The 27,228-nt window shown below is 40.0% G+C and overlaps 2 protein-coding genes across 2 annotated transcripts; both read left to right on the top strand.

Annotated features, from left to right (window-relative positions):
- Positions 1-6,651: 6,651 nt before the first annotated feature.
- Positions 6,652-16,835, top strand: psmg1 (proteasome (prosome, macropain) assembly chaperone 1). Its single transcript, XM_085470888.1, has 7 exons — positions 6,652-6,862; positions 8,276-8,379; positions 9,193-9,338; positions 10,909-10,971; positions 12,040-12,238; positions 14,020-14,150; positions 16,342-16,835. The coding sequence occupies exons 1-7, from the start codon at positions 6,744-6,746 to the stop codon at positions 16,417-16,419; spliced, it is 840 nt and encodes a 279-aa protein (XP_085327014.1). The 5' UTR covers positions 6,652-6,743; the 3' UTR covers positions 16,420-16,835.
- A 593-nt stretch (positions 16,836-17,428) lies between these two features.
- ccdc15 (coiled-coil domain containing 15) lies at positions 17,429-26,954 on the top strand. The gene is made up of 10 exons (XM_085470887.1): positions 17,429-17,864; positions 18,550-18,699; positions 19,413-19,508; positions 20,495-20,611; positions 20,703-20,804; positions 24,059-24,166; positions 24,248-24,351; positions 24,648-24,842; positions 26,475-26,623; positions 26,703-26,954. The coding sequence occupies exons 1-10, from the start codon at positions 17,691-17,693 to the stop codon at positions 26,750-26,752; spliced, it is 1,245 nt and encodes a 414-aa protein (XP_085327013.1). The 5' UTR covers positions 17,429-17,690; the 3' UTR covers positions 26,753-26,954.
- Positions 26,955-27,228: the final 274 nt, after the last annotated feature.

Below are 27,228 nucleotides of genomic sequence, written 5' to 3'. Positions count from 1 at the left end.
TGTTCATTATACTTCACAATAATTAAATAATCCCTGGAATAATTTCTCTGATGACATCAGGAGGGCTCCCCTTTAGAGTGAAACTTAAAACTTATCTTTTGGCCTCATTAGCTGATTATTCTCTGATTAGTTTGGCCCATGTCGCGTTTAGCCTCACCGCTGTGGCTCTCACTCACATGTTTGAATTATTGCAAGTATTCATAATTATACTGATGTGCTTTACAAAAGGTTATTACTTTATTTTGAGCTGATACCAACATTACAGACTCGCCTGCTGGTTCCTTTCTATATTGGTTTTTAAAAACAGTGAGAATCACTCGTTAATCAGTCATTAACTAATCAGGTATGAGTCTGATCTGTGCCTGTGTTTCGTATTTGTACAGTCTTTAGAGGATCTGTGATGGTCTTCTCTATATTGTTATGTTTTTAGCTGAAACTAGAAGATGTAAAGGCAGGTACTGAGACAGAATAACAACAAACACACTTTTAGGGTTTTTATTACAAGACCAGAATGCACAATATTGAATAGGGGTTGGTGAAGAGTGGGCAAGCTGCTGAGGTCCTTCACAGGTGAATAATTTTTCCAGAGTGAGTGTTTGATTATGAGCCCGAGGGGAAGCAGGCACTAAAGGTGATGTAGGGTGGATGAAGGGGAAACAGTTAAATACGTGAATACATAACAGAGCCCATAGCAGTTCTAAAAGACGGAACAATCTGGAAATATGTGCTAGTAATGAGTTGGTGGGATATGGGTGCACTAGCATGAGATTTGTCAGGAACAGGTGACGCTACTCCAGCCAGATTTTCAGTCCATCTAAACTTTTAATCCATCAATGAGCAGCTAAAAAGAAGGATTCACAGAATTATTGGACTCCATCCCTCCATCCATCCATCCATTCTCTTCCGCTTATCCAGTTCAGGGCTACAGGGGGCTGGAGCCTATCCCAGCTCCTACATGGTGAGAGGTAGAGTACATCATGGACAGGCTGCCAACCCATCGCAGGGCCAATAAGACACATAAACAAATGTTCACATTCAAGCAGTTTAAAATCTCCACTTAACCTAACTCCATACATGTCTTTGGACTGTGGAAGGAAGCAGGAATACTGGTAGAGAATCCACGCAAACATGGGAAGAACATGCAAATTCAGCAGAGAAAGACAAGGAGTCCATCCTAATAAACATTAAACATGCCCACCGGTGTTAATATCTACCACAGTAATGCTGTTTTTGTATCATTAGCTCAGCTCAAATCCAATGTGTAAAACCAGAGGGTCACTAATGTTATACAACTCATCCCAAGGGGACCATGAGTATCTGGAGCACATTAATCATAATCCATCCAATAACTAGGATATCTCTGTCACCATACTCACAAAGACGACACTAGATGTAACACAAACCATCTTCACTGTGTTAGATGTGTTAGTGTTATATCAGAGCAATTGGCAGTTATCTACAGGGTGGGCCATTTATATGGATACACCGTAATAAAATGGGAATGGTTGGTGATATTAAAGTCCTGTTTGTGGCACATTAGTATATGTGAGGGGGCAAACTCCTCAAGATGGGTGGTGACTATGGTGGCCATTTAGAAGTCGGCCATCTTGGATACAACTTTTGTTTTTTCAATAGGAAGAGGGCCATGTGACACATCAAACTGATTGGTAATGTCACAAGAAAAACAATGGTGTGCTTGGTTTCAACGTAACTTTATTCTTTCATGAGTTATTTACAAGTTTCTGACCACTTATAAAATGTGTTCAATGTGCTGCCCATTGTGTTGGATTGTCAATGCAACCCTCTTCTCCCACTCTTCACACACTGATAGCAACACCGCAGGAGAAATGCCAGCACAAGCATCCAGTATCCGTAGTTTCAGGTGCTGCACGTCTCGTATCTTCACACCATAGACGATTGTTTTCAGATGACCCCAAAGATAAAAGTCTAAGGGGGTCAGATCGGGAGACCTTGGGGGCCATTCGACTGGCCCACAATGACCAATCCACTTTCCAGGAAACTGTTCATCAAACTGTTCAACTGCTCGGACCTGGCACCCATAATGTGGTGGTCCACCATCTTGCTGGAAAAACTCATGGAATGTGCCAGCTTCAGTGCATAAAGAGGGAAACACAACATCATGTAGCAATTTCAAATATCCAGTGGCCTTGAGGTTTCCATTGATGAAGAATGGACCCACTATCATTGTACCCCATATACCACACCAAACCATCACTTTTGTTGTTCCAACAGTCTTGGAGGGATCCATCCAATGTGGGTCAGTGTCAGACCAATAGCGGTGGTTTTGTTTGTTGACTTCACCGTTCACATAAAAGTTTGCCTCATCACTGAACAAAATCTTCTGCGTGCACTGAAGGTCCTGTTCCAATTTTTGTTTTGCCCATTCTGCAAATTCTGTGCGCCGATCTGGGTCATCCTCGTTGAGATGCTGCAGTAGCTGGAGTTTGTAAGCGTGCCATTTGTGAGTAGCTAATATCCGCCGAAGGGATGTTCGACTAATGGCACTCTCCAGTGACATGCGGCGAGTGCTACGCTGTGGGCTCTTGCTGAATGAAGCTAGGACAGCCACTGATGTTTCTTCATTAGTGACAGTTTTCTTGCGTCCACATTTTGGCAAATCCAACACTGAACCAATTTCATGAAACTTAGCAAGCAGTTTGCTAACTGTAGCATGGGAGATGGGTGGTCTCGTAGGGTGTCTTGCATTGAAATCTGCTGCAATGACCCGGTTACTGTGTTCACCAGATATCAACACAATTTCGATCCACTCCTCACGTGTTAACCTCTTCGACATGTCAATGGCTGTGAACAAAGAAACTTGTAAATAACTCATGAAAGAATAAAGTTACATTGAAACCAAGCACACCATTGTTTTTCTTGTGACATTACCAATAAGTTTGATGTGTCACATGGCCCTCTTCCTATTGAAAAACAAAAGTTGTATCCAAGATGGACTTCTAAATGGCCACCATGGTCACCACCCATCTTGAGGAGTTTGCCCCCTCACATATATTAATGTGCCACAAACAGGACTTTAATATCACCAACCATTCCCATTTTATTACGGAGTATCCATATAAATGGCCCACCCTGTATATTTAACCCATATTTTCTTTGAAAAAATGAATTGCTGTCCATGAAGCCCAACAAAGATTAGGCATTTATTCGATATTTTTGTGCCCGTCCTAAAACTCAAGTTAATTATTATCTGATATAGAGCTACTTAACTTAAGAACATTTTCATTAACAATTCAGCTCACTGATAACTGTGATGGTTGAGTTCCTTTTATCCTTGCACTGATCCCTAGTTTTGCTATACCTCTATGTAGAAAAGAGCCTCAGATTCTCTTGACAAATATCGATTCCCCACTTGTCTGTCACTCTTCATTTGTCCTTAAGGGTGACAGTCAATTAGACGAGAGCATTTCCAGGACTTGATTTCACTCAGCTAGCTCTGCAAGGCCTCAAGGAGCAGCTGTTCAGTGAGGTGAGAGACTGGTGGCTGAGTTTCCAGACCAAAATGGAATTATGTCCCTATTTTCATCCTGATGCACTAAAAGTGCAGCTTGCCTGAAATTGAAATGAGAGTCTTGCAGTTCTGGGTATCCGCACCTGCCTAGTATGCACCTCAATCATTCAGCAGGTTTGACAGTAAGAGCCAAGTTTAAAGAGAGGGAAATGCAATAAACCTGAATATGTAAACATTGCATCTTACAAATATGAAAACCTGCAAAACAACACAATAAAAAAAATCTGTACATGAGTCAAAATCTCTCTCTCTTGTGTAAGCAAAATACATTTTTGACTCAATAAAAAATAACAAGTGCTTTCAAATTGCTGTATTTATGAATATAGCTCCATTGTCTTGTCTGCTTCTGTTTGAACTACGCTCTCTTTTGCGCATAATTAATGCTCTTAAATGTGTGGAAGGTAACCTTGTCTCGTATGCCTCTGTGTGAAAAGTACCCTCTTCTGTGTATAATTAATACTGTCAAATTGTTCTCGGTGTGAGCAGTGCGCTTTTCTCCCTTCCCCCTCTTTACCTTTGTGTTAACAGCATAGTCATTCCTTTTGTGTGTCAGCTCTGTTTATTTCATGTTTTCTAAGTAGAGATTGTTTTGGTTGATTTGGAATTCATTCGACTTATATAATGCGATTTTCTTTAAAAGCCTAATTCATGCAGCTTAATCAGCAGGCAAGATGGGTATGTTGAGATAAATCTTTTAAGGGGAGATGAGCACGCCCCTGCCAACCACCGCAAGAGGAATGTGGTGCTCTTGATCAAAGTGTAGGACAAACAGACAAACCCTCGTCCCCGCTGGACGGACTCCTTATCTGTCCCCTCTGACTGTCTGTCCTATTTTTAATGGACAGTAAAGTTGTGACATGCCCTGTTTGTCCCATTGTTGACATTCCTCTATTCTCTTAAGCCCTGGAGGCTTTGTGTTTGTTAAGCTGTAGAGCATCCCTCCTCCTCCTCCTCCCTCTCTCCCCTCTCTCTACTATCAATTACATTAACAGCATCCCGAAGCTTCCCCCTAGCATGTTGCTCCATTTTGTGACAGGAAGCCTCACTGCTGTTAGTTTATGGCCTCCTGCTACATTATTGCACTACGCTGGTAATAGAGCATACTCTCTATTCTAGTCCAGACTTTGTCCTCTAATCCGAGCCCTCTTTCCAACGCCAGACGTTTTCTGGTGACAATGAAGTATTTTTATGGCTGTGCTGATATCATCACATTTCTGTTTGTCCCTCATCTCCCAGGGCACCGCTTACGGGAAAATGAATTATACAATACAATAGATGGGGTGGATGCTCTGCAGTCAACTTGAGGCCAATTTGCCCTAACATGACTTGGCTTGTGTTTCCAGCTAGCTATACAGCTGAAGGTAATTTGAAAGCTTCTGAAATTTTGTATTCCTGCTTTCTTCCTCTCGTGTTAATTATGCATTACCAGGAAGACGCTGGTGGAGCCATGTGGCATGTCAAGTTTACCTCTGATCGTTACCAAGGCCAGAAATAGTACATCAGGCATCCCGACTCTAATTGCTTGTCGTATTCAAGCCAGTATGCATTGTAAAACCACACACCATGTAAATTCAATGGAGAGCCACAGCCTTAAATCATTCATTGATTTGAGTGAACTGCAATGGCAGAAAAACTCTGGAAAGTCATGCTGCCTCGGGCTTTGAGCTTCCCCCAAGGATTGTGTGGAGTGATGGTTTTGCACTTCTCCGTGTGCACGCACAGCATGTTTGAGCCACTCAATTCAAGGTATTTCTGCACATGAGATGTTAATATTATGCTTCACTTGCTTCAAGCTTGATCTTAAAGCTGACCCCTTGCTCATTTGAACATTGAAATACCTTTTCTTGTTTTAATCATTTGTCCTGTTCATTCACAGCCCAGAAACGATAAAAAAAATTAACAGGAATCCTCCTGTAAGCAACAACAAAAAAAAAAAGAAAGAAAGAAAAAAGAAAAAAAAATCTCTGAACAGTCTCATTTTTTGTCTTAAATAAATTGCTCATAAATTCCCAAAATTGAAACTCATATATGGACATTGAGATTTAAGTTCTTTCTCTTTAAAAAAAAAAATATAGAGAGAAGTTCAATAAACACTCCAGTTAAAAAAAAATCTGGCAATTATTTCATGGTTCAGACTTACACCGTTAAAAGACACTCTGGAGAAAAATGAAAAACTATCATATAAGATAACTGAATGCAAAAATAGTTTGCATCTATTTATTTAGCTCTAACACACTGACATAGTTTATCTCAAGGAGTTAAGAGATTCAACCATTTAGATAACTTTATGAGAGTCAAACTCCATACTTCACTGGCCACAAACAGCAAATTTGATCTTAAATGTATTATCATTATTATTATTATTATTATTATTATTATTATTATTATTATTGTTATTATTATATCATTATTATTATTATTATTATTATTATCATTATTATTTATAAAGAAATGTTAAAAGTAAGATCCTGTTAATGAAGGATCTGTTTACAAAACTCACAAGCTACTTCCTTGGCTACACCTTTCCAGCACTGGTTCAGACTCCCTTTGACCTTCTGAACTGCCTTAATTCTTCATATCATGGATTTAACAAGCAACTGGAAACATTCCTCAGAGATTTTGGTCCTGACTTGATAGCATCACGGGATTGCTGCAGATTTGTCAGCTGCACACCCATGATTTGATTCTCCCATTCCACCACATCCCAAAGATTTCTGTTGGATTGACATCTGGAGACTTTGGAGGGGATTTGAGAACAGTGAACTCACTGTTTTGTCGAAGAAATCAGTTCAGTTCATATGTTGTGCCTTTATAAATGCTCTTCTGCATACCTTGGTCAGATCGAGTGGTTCTTTCACGAAACTGCTACTTTTAAATATCCAAGTATTTTCATTATTGTGAAATATTGCTATTCCCACAGGAGGAGCTAAACAGCAATTTACTGATATAATTTGAAGTATTAAAGATGATTTCTTTGCGATTTTGGCCAATGCTGTCGCTGTCCACTGGACCTCATGTTTGGTCATCTGGGTTTGTAGGCTCAACTCATTTATTCTGAAATTTCAGTGTTTAAAATTAGGCTTTTATTCTGAAGAGATCCTGCTGCCGGCGGAAGTCGTGGCATGCACGTCATGGCTACCTGTCTGAAAAATCTGTAGCTAAACTTTCACTTTGTTCTGAAAGCACAACGATTATGGCGACGTTTTTCGGGGAAGTGCTGTCGGTTTACTCTCGGGCTGTGGAGGAAGACGACGACGAGCTTGATGAAAACGAGGAAGATGAGCAAATCCGCAGAGAGCTGGAGGAAAAAAGGTAAATAACTAGCTGTAGCATCGGGGAGTGAACGCAGAAAAAGCATGCAGAGGGGAATCGGGTTTAGTTAATCTAGCTAGTTAGCTCGCTGAAATTCAGAGATTATTGCCAGTGAAATACTAAGACGTACAAAGGTATGCAGACCATATCATCCCAGTTTAAGCATTTTCTTACTCTGTCAGCTGGATGGATATCTGCCGCTGAAGCTAACTGAGCTAACATGACACATGAGTTTTCAGTTCACCCATTCAAACAGCATTTACACACGTAATGCAGGAACCAGTTTTTAACACTTTCGTCAAGTGTACAAAAAGATATGGCAACATTGTCATTGCTATTATGCCCTTAAATACGGAAATGGTTAGTAATAATAATGATAATACAGAAACTTAGTAGTCAAACAAAACGTTAGGGTAGTGTCAGGAAGGGCATCCTCAAGAGTGAGATTTCCATAAAAATCAGTCGAAGCCCGGTTTATCAGTGCTGCTGATTGAAGACAGAGGAAGAGAAGATGTGTGTTTGGAAGCTGCCAGAGAGAAGGAAAGGTAGGAGGTGAGGGTAAGGACTTTAAATGCAAAGGATTTTAAATGTGAAGCTTTCAGGGTGCCGGAAAGAGGAAGACAACAGAGAAAAATAATGGATGCAATGAAGGAGGAGATACAGAGGGTTGGTCTGACAGAGGAAGATGTTAGGTTGGAAGGGTGAGATGGAGGCATTATCCATTACAAAATCATGAAAGTATTTGTATGTGTAGTTTTTCCAGAATTCGATCTAGAGAATAGCACATTTCATGATTATTTTATGTAAGAGAAAACAATATATTAAAATCAAGTTTTTCAAAGGCAAACCAACACATTGTGTGATGACAGGCAAAAAGTAGACACATAGATTTTTATTTTGTTTTTTGTCTTTCTTTTCATTCATTATATAGACAAAAGTTCATGTTACACCTCCAGGAGCTGCTCATCTATGGAAACCTGTAAGCACACAGTTTTTGTGCTGATGTTAATGCCAGGGGAAGTTTGGAGCTCTGCTTTCAATGAGCAAGCAGCGCGTAGGCGACGTTTAAGCTCTGTATGCCTCAGCACTCAGCAATCCTGCCCTGTACATGATTTCTGAATGCTTCCCAATTCCCATAATATCACTTAAAGTTGTTCATGGAATATGGGAGGAAAGAAAAATCTCAAACTGTTGCAACAGTGGCGTCCTATTACAGCAATACACTTGATTTTAGTGATCTTCGTAGAACGACGTGTGGAAGGCTGTCTAAACATCTGAGTTTAAATATTTTGTTCACTAAGCCCAGAACCCAGGATTGGCAGATCTCATTAGGAGGAGCAGTTTTATAAATGTATAAAAATGTTGATTGGGGGAAAAATCTTTAAACTCTTTCTTCTCCACAAAACCAAACAGAGAGGTTCATCTGCACTGGAGCCCTGAAGTCTCTGAGTCGCTGAAGTCTGGAAACAAGTTGCAGTGTTCAGACTTCATCCTTGCTGTGGGACAAAATGCTTCCAGTAAGTTGCTGCTGTCTCTGTCCTGTCTGCTGACTCACCTGTGATTGGTTTAACTGGATGCCCAATGTTATTACACATTAAATGAATATTTAATATCCCCGTCGGGACACTGGAACATGGTGGACCAAAATGTCAACTCAGAGGCAGTAACAGAATATTTCCAAGGATCTTTTGTACTTTTAAAAATGATGACATGGGAAGCGAGTAGGTTATGGTGCTAAAACACTGCAGGAAATATAATGCAGACAGTCGGGGATTTGTGTTTTGATCATCACTTAATCTGCATCTTATTTTCTCAATTATTCAATGAGTCTTGAACCTTTGAATATGTAGTTTTAAAAATTTTTTTAACTAACTGTTTTCACTGAGTTGGTGACTGTTTTATTTCTTTGAAGTGAGGTTTTGATCCACAGCTCTAGGTGGCAGTAGGCCACGCCCCTCGGCAACACTAACACTGTATACTACTGTGGACTGGGATAGCAACAACATGCATTTTGGTGATCTGAAAAAATTCAGTTGACATCAGATCTTTTTCAATTCAGTTTTATTTATATAGCACCAAATGACAACAATAGTTGCCTTAAGGCACTTTATATTGTAATCCCAGTTAAATAAACTTATTAGTTTTTCAAGCCTACCTTCAATATCTTAAGTCTGGACTTTTATTTTTGCTCATAACCTTTCCTTTTGCTATTGTTCCCTTCCGTAAGGGATACCAGTAGCGCTCTTGTTATTTCATGTTTCCTATTTGGAAATAAACACTTGACTAACTTGTGAGCTTTCTTTTAAAACTGAGAGACTCTGTCTGCACAGGTTTTCTGTCAGTGCACATCCTGTCCACGCCAAACTGGGATACAATCGGACGTGCGTCGGTGTGGAACGAGAGGAGCCGAGCTGTAACGGGGCAAAGCTGCGAGGAATCAGCGTGTGTTTTCTACAGACACAAGGACAACCCAACAGTGAGTGACGCACCGAGCGGGGCAGCACTTCAAAATATATCTGAAAGCTCCTGACGGTCGAGAACTCGATGATCATTCAGTTTAATGGGTTTGCTCCTGAACTTCTGTTTAATATTTTTCAAGTGCTGTTTGAGATGTTCGCTCATTTATATCAAGGGCACTTTATAATGGCTGCGGCCTGTTCGCTGTCGAGCTGCAAACAGATGAGATATCATAAAAGAAAAATCTGAATAAATTACGTGCAGTGCAAGAGTAAAGAATGAAATGCTGGTTCTGTTACAAAACCTGGAAGAGAGGCCATTACACAGAGGATTAATGAACCCTGGTAATCTAGTGTCTGTTGTCAGAGTTATAACCGACCGGTTTATTGTGTGCAGAACCGCCTGCCCTCAGCCACACGTGATTCAATCGAGATAAATGTAGTGAACGGTTGCTCCTGCGCTGCCGAGGAAGCTTCAGATTTATCACGAGTGTCCTGCTGCCTTCAGGTGGCTGCTGGGATTTAATGTACTGGGGGACCACAGGAGCAGCTGTGGACAGCAGATACCGCGACAGTTGGCCATTAATTTAAAGATCACTGATTTACTAAAAGTCCTGCTAGCACAACCTTCATTTTTAATGCTGATTTAAAGGGTGGGGAGTGTGTTTTAGACAGTAGTTGGTGTGTGTGGTGGAAAATAATGCAGCAAAAGCAGGGATATTAAGTCTAAATAAAGCTCTCAGTTCAGTGTAGGATCAATAAACGTGATTTTTCTTTGAAGAGTCGAGAAGCCTGAAGAAGTTTGTAATGCGTCCACTTTAATCAGTCATCGGTGGAAAGAAAACTTTAATGTGAGTTAGAAGATAAATCATTGGTTTATGTTTTTTGATAAAGGCAAAATACCCAGTGTTTGCTGACCTCATGTTCCTGATTGAAATCTCTGACAATTAACTGACTAAATAGTAAAGTAATGCTCTAACGTAAGTGTGTGTGTTGAATCAAACTAATTTAGCTACGTATTTAGTGGAAGGGGTGGCTACAGCCTGTCCCCTGTCCTGGAGTGAGAGGCGGGTTACACCCCGGAAAAGGTCACAGTTCATCCCAGTGAAAGACAACCATTCTCTTTCACATTCACACCCAGTTTAGCCAGTTTAGAACCACCTAAACTAATCTTTGTCTTTCCGTGGGGCCCCAAATTTCCCGGTCCCATGTCTTTCAGTGTCAAGTACATTCTTCTTTAATGTTTTGGGTGGCAAATACCTTGTAGGTGGGTTTGTAGTAGTATTAAAAAACAAAACTAGAGACACTATATTCAAGACAAAAAATGGCCACACAAACTTCTGGATTATTTGAATATTTAAGAATCCATACTTGTCGGTCCTCTGGGTGTTTAGTTTGACTTTAATTCAACAACTTTAACTAATTATTGCAGAGCTTAAAATGTTGATTTACTCTTCTCTGATTTAAACTCATTTAATCAGTTAGAATATGGGGAAATCCTATTGCATTTGAATATTAAAGGTCTGAAAATGTTTAGTTTTTTTAAATTATGAAAGTTGAATAAAAAGTTTTATTTTTCTTTCCTTGAAGGTTTTGATATGCCAGGTGTCGTGCTACGTTGCAGAAGACCAGCTTTTTCAGTGGACAGAAAAGGTATGTTTAATGAACTAAGCGAAGAACTGCAGGGAGATTGTGTTATGTTGTTAACCTAGACTTTTTTTATGATGTGAAATGTGAGCCAGTGGTTGTTGGCGACCCATTCTGAGGACTTGAGCTGAGCATTTTTGACACTGAATGCTCATAAGCTAAGCCCGATTTAAAGAAAGCCCTGCTTCATGCAAGAAACTACCGGCTGAGCCTATAAACTCAGATTAGAGAGGTCAAATAAAACTTTTTACAGCAGTTGTCCCTTGAAGTTTAATGCATTTAAACTTCAAACTTCCATCATTTATATACAGTTTGTTTTTTCTTTGTGCAGAGCCCTCCAGGCCAGCATCTGCTTCTCAGTCTCTAAACCCATTTTTTTTTCTTCTTTTAGTTCAGCACAATTTTATTTATTTTTTGTTTCACTTGTGAAGCACAACAGCATCATAAAGCATAAGGTTTGCTATAATATACATTTACCAGTATCTCATCCAGGCATGATCAAGAAGCTCAGATTTTTAGACCAAACAGGAGAACTGGGATAAAGTGTGATCTTGTGATGGTTGTTGGTGCTACACAGGCTGGTTATAGAGATCAGAAACTGCTGATCTCCTGGGATTTGTTATAGTGCAAAAGCAGGGTAGCATCTCACACACTAAACCTTCAAATTGGCTACAGCAGCAGGAGACCAAAGAAAATTTCACTCCATTTGGCTGAGAACAATAAACTAGGCTGTACTAGACACCGGCACACCAAAACAGAAGCAAATTGGAAAAATATCAACTGGTCTCACGAGTCTCCAGTCCTGCTGCCAGAATTTGGTGTAAACAACATTGATCTATCCTGCTTCGTGCCAAATGTTCAGGCTGGTGGTAGTGTGGAACATTTTCTTGGTACATATTAGGTCCCTTATGTGTTCAGTAATAAATCAACCACTGAGTGTACAGTAATTATTTATTTACTGGCTTTTTTTTTAACCACACACTGAGATTACAGTGAGACATGGAGGTTTTTCAGCGTGACCAGCATGGTTACAGTGTTGTTTGCCTGACTGTGTGTTTCTTTTGTCTCCTGTAGGTGTTTGACTGTCTGCAGCTCAGAGAGCTGAATGTGACGGTTCTGTCAGACACCTCTGTGGCTGATTATAAGACGGCAGACTATCTGGGCGGCAGCTCCGCTCCCTTCCTGCGCTCTCTCCACACCAGTGCTTTTGGTGATCAGCCTGTCTGCCAGTCACTGGAGCAACCCAACATAGTTACTGGACTTGCAGCTGCAGGTATTACTGTTGCACGACTGCGTGACTCGGATGTCTCAGACTTAAACTGTTCGTACTTCTTTTTCTCTCTCATTTTGCAAACGCACAAGGAAAACCTACAGACGCTGCATAAAAAACTGCAACTCTGTTTCCCCAGTCGTGGTATTGCTGTGCAAATTTAGCAGAAAAAAACCCCCTTTGATGTTTGATTGAATGGCAGCTTTATTCTTACAGATGGGTTAGGGAGGCATTTTCCTTTAACCCAGATTTCCTGCCTTCTAGGCAACCTTTCCTAAGTTATTTTGGTGTCATGTGCACCTCTTGTTTCCTTTCCATGTTTGAAATCAACACCTGCCAAGCACCAGATTCTCCTACTGAACAACATATACATGAATAAATCTCTGATAGGCCAAAATCAGCCAGAAATATAAGCCAGGTGATTTACTGGTCAGGCTCTAGTTCTGCAGACCGTATTCCCATTCTTTATAAATTAATGAAAAAACCCTCTACAGAGTTTCTATAGAGTCTTATGTGTTAACTCAGGAGTTTTATCCTACTTCTATAAGACATTTATCTGAAACAGTGTAGATGACCAAGACAATTACTGTGAAAAGAAGAAACCGGAAGAAGTAATTTTCTCACAGACATACAACAAGTCATGTTTCTGGTATAAATTAGGCCTTAGCAAAGGAATTGCCTCAAACGTTTTTCATGACCACCAGAGGGCGACACCGGTGCTTGCACAAACACCCCAGTACTGTAGAAGTCTGAGTAAAAGCAGCGTTCGGCCCCAACCTCTGTTTGCTTATGAGTTTAAGGGCTTGGTCATGTGATTTGAGTCATGCTGACTAAAACATGAAGCCCATTTTGTGAATTTTGTCTGTTTAAATTTCAGAATGGTTTATCTGGCGTATGCTCATGCTAATGTCTTGTTATTGACGTGTCACTGGGTTGTGAGCATGCGGTTTCAATCACATCCACACCTTGCCCACTGCAAAAGGTTTCAAGACACCAAAGCTCAGTTTGACGTCACAGTAGCTATGTCCATCTTTTGTATCTGGGCTCTGTGGTGTAGTGGTTAACACATACATGCCAAAACTCCCTGGATGGAGACACAAGTCCAGCCTAAAGAGGTCACAAGTTAATGCACTCAAAGTGCTGGTCAAAGACCAGATTAATGGGATTATTGCATCAGGCAAGCTGCCTCTTTCCACTGTGGTGACCCCTTGGGAAATAAGCGAGGTGCTGAAAATATCTTACTGTTCATTGTGAACTGAGATCAGTGTTTTAACTTGAAAATATTTTCACTTTCTGTGTATGTCATTTCCAATTTGGTCTTGAATTCCGTTTAAAGTGGCTTTAAGAAGGTGCTTTATAAAGACACATATTTAACACCTAGTTCTGCTGCACAGCACCAGTCTTTCTCTTCAGTAATGGGACAAAGTGAAATAGGCTGTAAAAGTTCTGTAAATAAAGCTTTAGCTGTGTTTGTTTCCCAGCTTTTCTTGTTGAAGTGTCCTTGAGTAAGATACTGAACCCCAGTTTGCTCCTGATGTGTGTCTGTGTGTGTTTGAGAAGTCGCTTTGGACAACAGTTTCTGCCAACTGAATGAAATGTGGTGCCATTAGGCTCCTCTCCACTCACTGAGAACACAAAGTCCTGCATCCTGATTTTTGGTGCGAGTGCTCTTAAAGACGCAGGTTCCAAACAAACAGATGTATCATCAGGAGATCACTGGACGGTCACGCACACCTCATATCAATAACCTTGGTGTCTTCTTCTTCTTTGTGCTGTTTCATCAGTACTGAACCACTGCCAGGTCCACCGCATCGCCGCTGTTGTTTACCAGTGTTACAGTGATGTCATTGGCCCTGACTCTGTCACCATGGAGACCTACAAGCCTGTATTAATCAAACTTGGCAGATCTATACAGGTGAGCTGTTTTTCCTTTTTATATCTGAAGAGGCTTTTAAAAAGGTCACAAAGGAAGGATGCACACGAATGTCCTACATCTACTGAGCCGCTCTCTTGGCTGAACCCCAGTCGATGACGCCACTGCAGGTTTTAATGCTGATGGAAATAGAGCTGTAAAGTTTGAGGAGCAAACTTTCAAAAGTTTATTTCAATTTTAAGGTCTGTCTTTCGAGCAATAGCCACAGTCAGAGCTCCCACAGGTCATTTAAAAGTCACAGATAGTGAGTGAAACTGAAAGAAAGTGTCTCCTGAAAAGGTGTGTGATTAAGAGAAGTCATAAACACTTTCATTTTGTAAATAGGTTGCTCAGCATTTGTTATTTTGTTGTCAACCTCTATTTATTTTAAGATTCACCTACATTTTATTTATAGAGCAACGCAATAACTTTACCATATAACAAGACATGTTATATGGTAAGGTAAAGACCCTGCAATAGTACAAGAGGAAACCCAAATGATCAGAAGATTACCTATGAGCAAACACACGGCGGCAGTGGGAAGAAAGAACACCTTTTTAACAGGAAGAGATCCCCAGCAGAACCAGGCTCAGAGAAGTGATGGGAAAGAGAAGAGAGACAAAGGGAGAGCAGAGAGAGATCAATACAAAGCAAACTACAGGAGTGAGCAGACAGAATTTAATGCTATGCAGTAGCAGTGTATAGCTGCATTGTGAATGAGAAGAGCAGAGTTGAGATTGGTCGGTGCATCATGGGAAGTCTCCCAGCAGTCTGAGCCTGCAGCAGCATTAACTACGGGATAGCTCAGGGTCACCTCTTCCAGCCTAACTATACCCTAACTGGGAGCTTGTTGCACAAAGAGGGGCCTGATATCAAGTTAACCAGAAGCCAGAAAAGCAACGTTATAACAGAGACTCATACAGAGTATTTAAAACAATAGGAAGCGTCCACTGCATTTTCTGTTTTTTCTCCTGTTGTTTTTTAATGTTTAACATGTTTTTGGGCTTTGTGGTGAACTCAATCTCCTGTTCCAACCCACTTTAGGACATCTGCATAGATCGCACACTGATAATCCTTCACAAAAGATGCAAATGCAGCAGCACTAGTTTTCAGCATGAAAAGGATATTTCTAATTTTAGCTATATTGTTCTGATAAATAAAGGTAGTCCTAGATGGGTTTAATCGATGTTAAAGAACTCCTTCTGGTCAAAAATGACTCCCGGGCCACAAGAGTGAGTGTTTGGTTAGACGTCTGTGAAGGTTCTCAGTCATCGTGGTGGAGAGAATCTGGGACTCTCCACCATTTGACTCTTAGAACTGAAGAAGCTTCTCGGATGAGAAGTGAAACGTCTTCAAGCAACTTAAACAAGTCCAGACGCTTTTCTTTCCAAGCTCCTTAGACTGTCTGGTTAGACCTTTGAGATTTCTTGTAGACACAGTTCACAATCTAAACTCATGTGAAACTTCTGTAGGTTTACTTTATTACGAGGATCATTAACGGCTTAATCTTGTCAGTAATCACATTTTTGTTCATCAGGCCTGCGTGGTGGATAGCTCTAATCCATACAACACCCATGAGCCTTGACGGCTTGTTGCAGTGCAGGAGAGGCAGAATCAGAGTGGAAGCCAAATGAAAGTGCTTCACTGTTGAATTTATCTGAAATATGGTTCCCAAATGAAACCAAACCCAGAAGCAGGGATTCCAGCAGCAGCTTGTGTTATAATTTTTCTCTTTCAACCTTTAAGATTTTTGATTTGATAAAACTTTGCGAAAAAGTGCCCTCGGAGTCTCAGATTAAAATCTCCCAAGAAAGTTTTAGGTTTGCATGTTTGACTTATTATCAACGATCCTTTCCGATGCAGCTGCTCTTCCCTTGCTGATGAATTATCCAAGAGTGATTCATGCTCCAGCTCTGACTCAGGCAACATTGTCTTTGGTTACTTCACAAGTCAGGTGTCTAAGATCAAAGAAGATGAGTTGTTTTTTTTTTCAGCAAATTTGTCAGTGCCTACTGTAACGATGGAAATGCGCTTTATTTATACCCGAGATCTCTTTTATATACTTTGAAACCCTTGCAAGTTTTTAGAGAACATCAGTCATCAAATCCATGAGGGTTTATAAAACAAAAAGCTGTATTTAAATGAAACGAAACTGTTTTTCATTTTAATTTCCTGCATTTCTCTTTCTCCTCAGCTCGATCCGTCTCCAAGCACAGATGCCCTGCGCAAGTTTGTCAGGACCACCGACCTTCAGAGCAATCTTTACATCTGAGTCCGTGCTGCACCCTCTGTAATTCTATTTTTCTGTCGTAAAATGCTGTCATTTTTTAAAATAAAGACATTTTAAGGAAAAAAATATTAGAAATCTTTTAAGTTTAATTATTTACTTCAGTCTGTCCATAAATAATAGGTCCTAAAAGTTTCCAAAGAAATGCAGATGCATACCAAGAAAGCTGTTGCAGCTTTATGGAGAACATATATAAACTTTTAACTTGCCTGTAACTATTTTCTTAAGAATTACAGGCTAAATCGTTCCACAAGGTGATACAGACAGTCCACGTAAAAACATTTCCATCGGGGATAAAAACAGCTGAGGTTACTTGAAACTACAGATTTGTAAACTGCTCAAAAGTTTCCTCCGTTTTCCTCCCTCTCTGATTCCTGAATAAAGTCAATTTTATAAATATTTTTATTGGGTTTTTTTTTTCTAGAGAGTCAGATAAGTATTTTTTGAATGCATATAAAATTTGGTACAAATATTCTTGGATGAAATCTGTCAACCTTTGGTTCCTTCTGAGTTTTTGTGCCTGCAAAACTAATAACACTCCCAGATTAGTGAGCCTTGAAAAAGCACGTTTGATAGATGTGTCCTCTGAGCTATAATCTCTTGCATTAATCTCACATGAAGTTATTAAGTGCTATACATATCCTTTTGGGCGAGCATGTCTCATTATTCCCACTGATCTCCTGTCAGCTGTGCATGCTATGGCAACAGCAAAAATAAGCCCAACAGTAGCTGAGAAGGGCCTATATTTCCATTTTATGGCAAGCACAGTTTCATTTTGGTGCAGAAAAAAGACAAAACTGAAAGCAACATGTCACAAAGGCAACAAAATGCTTTATTATAAAGTCTTCTTACACATTTTCAAGTTATATGTATGCATGTAATCATTGTTTATGAAATTATTACTATAATTTATGAAATGGACAGATTGGAGTCGTTTCATTTCCCAGTGTGTGGGGATGACAGCCCTGCCAGTGTTTCCTCCTGGCCAGATGGGGGCAGCAGTGCGCCGGTGAACCCCAAAACGCTCAAAGAAGTTGAAGTGAGCGAAACTCAAACAAACCAGTTGGTCTAGATTGTTCACAGGTCCTCGTAACAGGTGCTTTTAAAAAAAATTATTTTTTGCCATTTAAACAGTGGAGATCGTGCATAATAGAGTCGATGTATGTGCTGTGTCTGTCTGTAGTAAGCCCGCGTAAAAATATTGCTGTCTGTGGGTTAGCCCTGCTTAAAACGTTAGCCTGGTTACCAGGCTACCAATGAATGCTAACCGGGTTATAGCTCCTAAAAACGGCAGGAACAAAGCTCCAGTCGGGCGGATGAAGGAACACCGAGCCTTCAGAGCCAGCAGAGTGCTGGCTGAGAGGAACCAGGCGGTGGTGGCGGTGGGAGCCTGGGTGGAGGGCGGACAAGACTTCGTGGAGCATCCGGCTGTAAGTTTGGATGTGGAGAAGCTAACTGCTGACAGTTACTGTTTGTTGACATAAGCTCTCCTTCCCGTCTCCTTTCCATTTAAATTTACTTCATACTAAAGAACTATCGATATATAAGCAAATATTCACACCGGAGGAGTTTAATCCATTGCAATTTAGACATTTATTATAACTGTTATTAATGTTGGGTGGTCTTAATCTAAAATCACTCTTCACTTTAAAATTATGTTTCTAAGACATTTCACATTTCACTGTCATAAATCACCCTGATGTTCATCTCCACCTGCTCCACCCTGCTTGCACGCTCTTTTTTACCTCTCATGTGCACTGTCTGCTGGTGTGAGTGGTCATCCACTTTCGCTATTACACCTGTCTCCTTCTCATTAACACACATGTATTCTGTCTCTCTTCTACTGACTATGAATGAATGGTTGCACTTGTGATTTGGTAAGAAAAACCTGGAAAATTTCTATTTAAATTCCAACTGTGCAAGATTATAGACTTATCATTATCAATATAGACACAGGGGGATTTTACATTAATTAAAGAATAGAAGGACATTTAACTGGCAAGTAGACTTGCCCTAGATGCAAATTTTATATAAGGTTAGCTGGTGCAAGTCTTAGTTACCCTTGGTTTTCTTCACTACAGTTTTCTAAACTAGTTTTCCTGTGTCTTGGTTTAGACTCTTGCTTTGCTGACTGATGAGCTACAGGCAGAGAAGAGGAGGGAGAACGAAGAGAGCCTTCAGCGTTTTCAGGATGAAGTGCGCCACCGTGTGGCACAGAAAGCACATTTGTTCAAGAAGAGACAGCAGCTGCAGACAGATCCAGTGGTAAAAAAAAAAAAAAAACTTGACACAAATGAAGTAATAATAATAATGGATTGGATTTATATAGCGCTTTTCTAGGCACCCAAAGCGCTTTACAATACCACTATTCATTCACTCTCACACACTGGTGGAGGCAAGCTACAGGTGTAGCCACAGCTGCCCTGGGGCAGACTGACAGAAGCGAGGCTGCCATATTGCGCCATCGGCCCCTCTGGCCAACACCAAGTAGGGTAAAGTGTCTTGCCCAAGGACACAACGACTAGGACAGAGAGCCCAGGGATCGAACCGGCGACCTTCCGGTTACAGATGCGATTCTCAACCCCCTGAGCCACGGGTTAATTATGTTCCTTTCACCCCAGATTCCCACCTGAAATTAACACTGCAGCTAACCAGATTTATAGCTAACATTATTGAGTTATTTTGACTATCATTTAGAAAAGGTAAAACAAATTGTAATGTACTATCATTGTCATTGTTAAATTTATCAAATATATTCCAGGTGTTTTATTAAGTTTAATATCTAATTAAATGGCATGTTGATTATGTTGATGTAACATAAAACCCTTAGATGAAGCAGCTCCTCATATCTGAGAAAACTTTGTGAAACCACATTTTAAACACACGGATAGCTGAGCCCTCTGATTGCCTTTCCTGCTGCTGCTGATGTTGTTGTCTTCTTGTCCTGTATTGTTGCATATGGTGTATTTTTTGTCCAGGTGACACCTGACATGCGAGTCATCTGGACCCATCGTGAAGGTGAGACAGTGAGAACTGCTGCACAGCAAAGGGTGATGGAGAGGAGACCTCAGGAGGTGAGATATTAGTAAATAATTACAGGTACAATGTGTGCACCCTCCAGAGAACTAAACTTTAGTGAGATGTGAGTTTTAGATGTGCTTTCAGCTTAGTTGCTTTTTAGGGTAGGATGGTAGTGATGTTAAAAATGGCAAAATAGTTCAGTTCAGTTACTTCAAATAGGTGAAGCTGAGGCCTAGCAGACACTGATTGGCCACGGCTGCCTATTTAGGACCTCCTGTCAGTCACAGGACGACACCCTAACTTTAAGGCTTAACAAAATCCAAGCAGATGAATTATAAAATGTTCACCCACCATACAGGTGTCATTAAAGGGGGCAAGTATCCATAGAGACCAAAACTGTAAATGTGCTCATATAACATGTGAGTCTATTGAGACTGACGATCTTTCGCATCAAGCCTCAAATGGCCTTTAGAAGAAGTGCAGTTTGTGGCTCCATTTGTAGGCCTCAGAGGTTGCTTTCCGAAGTCTTTCCTGATTATAAGAAGCTCTTAAGCCTGTATATTTTTTTTGTCCTTAATGACATGTTGATCAGAGACGTGTGTGTGGGTAAGGTGTGGCTGAGAAATTTAACGTAATGTAGATATTTACAAAGAGTGTCTGCATTTCTTATTGTCCACCAGGGGTGCATCGAGTTTTCATCCCACTTGTAAACTGATAGTCATCTTCTTTATAGGATTCAGCCTTTAAAGTTATTTAAAGTTTTTAAAATATGTTTTAAAAGTATTATCATTGAATTCAAAAGACATTTATTTGAAGTTTGCAGTATCTGCCTCAAACGTCCATCTACTGTATTTGTTGAGACCTTGTTATCTGTATATGTTCTTTTTCTTTATTTTTTATTGTGTCGGATTGTTTATATTTTGCAGTGTGTAAAGTGTGCTGTTCTTGGATTGCAGAAGGATTCCACTGTTCCTTGTGTGACTTCACACAATGTGACACTGATTAATCTGGATTTGTATTTATTTCCACAATTTTCCAGTCTGCTGAAGGCATGAGGCAGGTCAGACTCAGACTGGCTGCCTGTCAGGTGATGCAGCAAGAGGAAACAACGTCAGAACTTCCTGGAGGCAGCTGGAACATCTCTCAAACGAGACATGTGAGCGCCTGTGTCTCATGCTTGTTCCTCTTTTCAAACCCATAATTCCATATTCGGGTTATAATTAAACATTTCCCCCTTCACCTCACAGAAAGCAGAATCTCATGCTCTGGGAGCAGAGGAGGATGCTCTAGGAGAGGAAGATGATGTTGTCTTCACCAGTCGACATGAATGTCCACTTGTTCAACAGAAGGTGACTGAATATTCAAACTGTGTCCCATGTTTATTCCTTTCAGTTTTTAATGGTTTTTCTTAACGTGAAATTCATTATATCCACACATTTACCGACCAACTCGGCCACCACATAGTTACAGATACGATTAAATTATTTGGAGCATTTGCACTGTAAGATGCTTTTTTTTAGTCAAAAACCAACATTGAAATTCAGTGAATTTGGAACTTGCTGTACACCTCCATTAAAAATTATCTTCACTTTCATGTCATATAGTATTTAAAAGATGGATGTAAAACCTCTGGATCTTAAAAGTGAAGCCTGCATGGAAGTACCCTAATACTCCATTCTTTCTAATAGTCAGCAGGGGGTGACTCCTGGTTGTAAAAAGAAACAAGTCTATGGAAAATGACCCTATGCTTCCTCCTCAGTCACTCAAAAATGAAGATAAAGCTGGGTATATTTAGGGCAGGGAGCTGGACAAGCCACTCAGAAATGGGAAGTTGAATTAATAGGTGGCTACATGGTAGCTACACCATATGTAAACAGGCTAAAAACAGCAAGATGTAGATAGTAAGTTTGATGATCAGGCAGTTTACCGATTACAGCAAAGGTCAGAACTTGGCTTTTTGCGATGTGATGGTAAACAGGAAATCTGATGCTTTAACTGTTGGTGGATGTCAGGCTGAAAGCTCAGTGCTAGGAAGAGTAGTAGGCTTTTCTCCTCTTCTCTATTGCTGCATTTTTAAATGCCTTACATAGTGTTTATTGAGTGTAAATCGTTGCCCTTAATGTTAAAGTCCAATGTGGATTCTTAAGAATTATTTTGCCTACATGGGATGGCTAGAGCATGATGATAAACTCAACTCTTTCAACCCACAAAGATTAGATTTGATTACCTCTGCTGTACCTTTAATGATGAGTTTTGATACTTTGGTGTATGCCGATAAAGACGTGGTTTGACGGCCATTAGAAAAGTTCCTGGGTTTCTGCACTGGCAGAGTCCACCCTCACCAACATCCAGTTATTCTGTTCCATAAGCAGGTCTGAAAGCACTCAGTTCAACAAAGAGCTTCAAGGGCTAAAGATTTAAGAGTGAGCCTCTGTTTCACTCTTGCCAAAAACACGTATAGTTCAAAGTTTATGAGCATGATATAACGCCTCAAAGAGCAGAATTATAAGCCTGAAACCAGGTCAGGTTTCATTATTTCATTACAGGCTGTAATGTTTAATTTTACCACATCAACATCATCATCATCATGATAATGACGTGGATGTGTGTGAGGTTAATGGAAAAAAAATATATAAATATAATGTCCAGTTCCCTCTCACATCTTGTGAATCATTATAAGCTCCAAACAAGGACAGTAACATAAAGTAAGGCTTATGTCAGGCTTCCTCTGTCTGTACAGATTTTTGCTTTTGTTTTTGTGTTGACTTGTTTTCACAGGAAATTGAGTGAGCTGTCAGCTAACCACACAGATATGAGTTTAGCCTCAGGGTTGTGTGTATCTTAAAAAAACAGTGTTTCGAGATTGTGAGTGTGCTGGATGAGTAAACCTGTGGAAAAAAAACTAGAGTGTTATTAAAATTGTCACTTGTTTTAAATGTTTCTCACTTTGCACGCACCTTAACTGTGGCATAACTTCAATCTTTACCAGCTGCAGCCTGTACATATGGAGTTATGCATATGAATGTTATACATTTTCAGTGCACTACACTACCTTGTAATGCTTTTAGTTGCTACTGTTGATCCATCCATCCATTCGCCTCCACTTATCCTTTTCAGGTTTGCAGGGGGCACTAATGGGATCAATGGGATTAATGGGATGAATGGAGATAAATATTGGCCAATAGAAAAGGGATAAGATGCCAGCAAAAAAGTAGAAAGTTCTTTATATTTCTTTATTTCTTTATTTATTAATTGCAGAAATATTTCAGCAATAAGTCATAATCAGGGTAGCCTAATACAGACAACAGTCACAATAAGTCAGGTTAGATTCCTGTAACATTCAGAAACCAGAACTCTAATTATAAAATAAAACCAGCACAACATACAAAAATACAGTTTTTTTTAAAAAATAGTGTGAAGACAATATCAATATACACACATAATCTATGATGTTAAAATCACTAGACATAGGAAAAATAAATGTGTAAAAATATAAATATAATATATGTAGGCAGAAAGTTAACACTAAAGTTAACAGATGTTGAAAAAATCCATAAATATTCTGCAGCTAAATGACAAAAACATATATTCAATATCAAATATCTGTGCACAAAAGGTATCCGCTTACATCATAGCTTCCCAGTTTAGACATGGGGGGATTATCTCCTGGTACAGCAGAAAAGCAGAAGGATAAATAATTATGGCAATGAGCCCTGACTAGTATTTCTCTCAGGTTTTTAGCACAAATTGATTTATTATTGAACAAATGACCTGTGGAAGGGTCACCAGATAAAATATGCCAATATTTACTGATACTTCTTTGTAACTGTTAAGATAAAGGAGAAAATGTGGTGGCAAACACCACATTTTTGAGCCCCTCCTTGAGAGACATTTAGGTGTCAATAAGTTGCTGCTCTCTATGTTTTTGACTCTATCTTTCAGATAGAGTCAGGTCTCTTAAAGCTGTAACCTCTAATGGTTACAAATATCTCAGGCTTGTTCTTCAAAGGCTTTTTTGTATATTATGCTTGTGTCTTTTTCTTTTTTTATGTTATGATTGGCACAGTTTTGCTTTTTTGGAGGCGTTTTTCTTTACAGATGTTATTCATTAAGTAATTATTACTTATTATTAACTAATAGCATTATTACTTAATGCTAAGTTATAGCATTAAGTAATAAGGCACTACTTTTTGATTGGTCAAGGAATCTAACCTGGCTTTTAAGGGAAGTATTATCCAATAAATACTGTACAAACTACAGTATCTAATTAATAAAGGGAAATATAACAAAGTAGCTCTGTAGCAGAGAATAGGATAAATCAGAGATTGAATGTGCAGGAAACTCTTATTAAAATGAGTTCTTATAGGATGTGTCAACATTAACCAATAAAATAAAGTCAATTTTTTAATATTTGAATATCTATTTATGCTTATAAACTGATATTTTGGAGGAATACATTTTTATTTTTATTAAAAGAAATGTTTGTTTAAATGTCAACTTTTTGATAATAATGTGCTTTTAACACCTTCATACATACATTACTTTGGCTGAGGGTCAGTAGATCAGTCTTCACTCGTCTTTATTTTATTTGTATGCTTTTCAGGGAAGTGAACGTCCACTGTGGAATCCTGAACAATCACAACCTGATTCGGGATTCACATCCAGCTTCAGAATCTGGCCTCTGACTGACCAAGAAGAACTGAAAAGACAGGTAGGAATCAGAAGCATGCACAAACCTTTGGCTTTACTGGTTTGATGTCAGACGTCACAGACAGCGTGTTTGTCTCTGCAGCGCAAGTCTCAGTTCCTGATGCACCGCCGCCTGGCCATGAACATCGAGAGAGAGCAAGTGAAGGAGAACAAGCAGCACAGGAAGCACCTGAAACAGACAGCAAGGTGAAGAGAGGACAGGCGTACCATGCTGTATCGCTTCCTCTTGTGGTTTGGGGTGTTCCATTAAAGTGAATCTAAATCCTGAGATCTCTCTATAAAGTGTCAAACAGCAGATCTCTCTAACATGACACATTTTCACAGTAGAGGAAATAAAAACATTTGTTTTCTTAGCTGAACAGTGAGCTTGCTTGGAATACAATAGATATCCAAAGTCATTTAAAAAAAAACCTCCTTTAAACTTAGATTACATGTTATTGTCAGTGAAAATCTCCTTTCGTGTGTTCTTGTCTTCACTGAAGGATCAAAGCAGAGAAAGAACAGATGCGTCTGGAGGAGGAGAGGAGGCTGGAGAGAGTTCAGCAGCTCGCAGAGGCCAAGCAGAAGCTGGAGGAGAGGGAGCTGCTGATTCTGGAGCGACTAAAGCTTGAGGAGGAGGAGAGAGCTGTGGAGTTACAGAGGAGGAAAAGAGAGGAGAAAGGCAAAGTAGCTGCTAGGTAATTAAGCAAGAGAGACTCAACTGAATATACCTAATGCAATTAAAACAGGAAAATCCACTGATGTTTAAATGTGGAAGTCTGTTTGCAGTCATTGGAGAGTGCTACTTGATTTTTATTTAAGGCTAGATTTTGAAGGCTTTTGTTGCCTCCAATAGGATAACAGATGTAAACCTGCTGCAAACCTATTTGAGAGACGGGGCATATGTGGGTCTGTAGGGTTAATTTTCATTTTCTGCCACTCATCTGGAGTCGCATAATATTTCTCCCAATCAATGTTTTCTGCCTCTTCCTGGCTAGAGTCTGGTCCATTTCCAGGTCCAGTGAGATGTGGACATTTTTGTATATTGACAAGTGATTAGTAGGGGAATTCAAATTCAAATTCAAATTTTATTTGTCACACACACACAACCATACACAGTATGACATGGTGGTGAAATGCTTGTAGCTGTACAATGCCCGACCATTAAATGACAAGAAAAGTTTTACAATATTTACAATTTACAGTTTACTACAAAAAATGTACAAATTAACTTAGGAATTTACAGTAAAGAATGTGCAAATAGCAGAAGAGATTATAAAGATAAGGATTATAAATTATAGGAATTATAGGATTATAGGAAATGTGTGGTGGTGCGTGTGGTGACGTGTGTGAGAGTCCAGTCTTATAGTGACGTGTTTGGGAGAGTCCAGTCCTACACCTGGTTCAGGCCCCGAATAGCCTGGGGGAAGAAGCTCCTCCTCATTCTCTCTGTTTTGGCCTTAAGGGAGCGGAAGCGCTTCCCAGACCTCAACAGTGAGAAGACTCGATTGTTGGGATGGGAGAGGTCCATCATAATCTTCCTAGCTTTGGACTTGCACCGCTTGGTGTAGATGGACAGCAGGTCAGGGAGCTCTGATTGAATGATGCGTTCTGCCGAGCACACCACCCTTTGCAGATCTCGTCTGTCCTGCTTGGTGCTGTTCCCAAACCAGGTGCAGATGTTTGCCGTCAGGACACTCTCGATGGTGCAGGAGTAGAAGTTCTTGAGCACCTTCAGTGGCAGATGGAAGTCTCTAAGTCTTCTGAGGAAGAAGAGACGCTGACGGGCTTTCTTAACGAGGGTGTTGATGTGACAGGACCATGACAGGTCCTGAGTGATGTGGACACCCAGGTATCGGAAACTGTCCGCTCTCTCCACTGGCGTGCCACTGATGATGAGGGGTTTGTAATTCCTCGCCTGCTTTGTAGTGAAGTCCACGATCAGCTCCTTAGTTTTACTGATGTTTAGGAGGAGGTTATTCTCCTGGCACCAGGTCTCCAGGTTCCTAATCTCCTCCAGGTAGGCCGTCTCGATGTTGTCGGAGATCAGGCCCACAACAGTGAAGGGGAGAATGTGAAGTCATCTCTATGGGCTGAAGAGTTAAATTTTACTTTCTAATTGTTTTGTGTTGTTAGAAATAAAATGAGCTTGACTGTAGCTGTGACTTCAGTAATAAATATATAATAAAATTGATCACATTTTAAGTCCCAGTTACACAAATGGGAAAAGTGATACCCCCTGTTTGTAAGTGTGACCCTCACAAACCACTGTTTAAAAAAAATGTATGCATGGCTTTGTGAAGCTGAACATCTCCTTATTATTTCTGCAGGTTCATTGAAGCTCTGAGAGCTCAAATGAAGGAGCGAATGTCTCAGGTGAAACTGGAGCTCCCTCCTCTCTGCTGCTGTGCGTCCTCGTTCTGGGACTCCCACCCCGACACCTGCGCTAACAACTGTGTTTTCTACAATAATCCCAAAGGTGAGGAATTCACACGCAACCATCTGCTTGCTTACTGAGCTTCAATCCAACTACATGAAAACATTTTTTTGTTCTGCAGTGTATGCCCAGGCCCTACATTCAGCATTGGCGAGTTTGGATTTGCAGTAAAAGGAAGCTGATGTCTGCCTGAAGGTCCGGTCTCAGATTTTGGAAAATCTTGTGTACATTTTCTAGCCTACGTTCAGATCAGTGCTCTCGCTTAGCACTGAGGAGTCCAGGACATGCTGAGCCTCCACAATAGAAGAGATTTATATGTTTCAGTTTATTGTTGTCTTCCAGAAATAAAATCATACGTTTCACGTAGCTCTAAGGAGGGAATCCAGAATGATGCTTTTACTCTGAAATATCTCAATGTTTTAAAGATGATTTGGTGCACAGATTGTTTTCTAAATGAGCAATAACAAACATGATGTTTCTCTTTGCCTTTGACTCCTGTCTTTGCCTGTTGCGTTATTATCGGATCATCTTCACTTTCCCCAGATCTTTGATTTTAATACTTGGAAAACTGATCATGTTTTCACTGAACAGTCAGATTCCTATATTTATTCTGCTGGTTGTGAAGAATGACATGGAGTATAAAATTT

This window comes from Copadichromis virginalis, linkage group LG10 (genome assembly GCF_057382275.1).
Source record: "Copadichromis virginalis isolate Kocher_CV1m ecotype Utaka linkage group LG10, C_Virginalis_male_GT1.1, whole genome shotgun sequence".
Lineage (NCBI taxonomy): Eukaryota > Metazoa > Chordata > Actinopteri > Cichliformes > Cichlidae > Copadichromis > Copadichromis virginalis.
The sequence above is the reverse complement of the archived record's forward strand: the minus strand, read 5'-3'. Positions and strand labels throughout refer to the sequence as shown.

Excerpts from the sequence above, each read along its gene's own strand:
- psmg1 (XM_085470888.1), top strand. The coding sequence starts at position 6,744 with ATGGCGACGTTTTTCGGGGAAGTGCTGTCGGTTTACTCTCGGGCTGTG. Across the intron at positions 8,380-9,192 it reads TGTGGGACAAAATGCTTCCA|GTTTTCTGTCAGTGCACATC; the intron begins GTAAGTTGCTGC and ends CTGTCTGCACAG. Across the intron at positions 9,339-10,908 it reads GACACAAGGACAACCCAACA|GTTTTGATATGCCAGGTGTC; the intron begins GTGAGTGACGCA and ends CTTTCCTTGAAG.
- ccdc15 (XM_085470887.1), top strand. The coding sequence starts at position 17,691 with ATGAATGCTAACCGGGTTATAGCTCCTAAAAACGGCAGGAACAAAGCT. Across the intron at positions 18,700-19,412 it reads AGCTGCAGACAGATCCAGTG|GTGACACCTGACATGCGAGT; the intron begins GTAAAAAAAAAA and ends TTTTTTGTCCAG. Across the intron at positions 20,612-20,702 it reads ACATCTCTCAAACGAGACAT|AAAGCAGAATCTCATGCTCT; the intron begins GTGAGCGCCTGT and ends TTCACCTCACAG.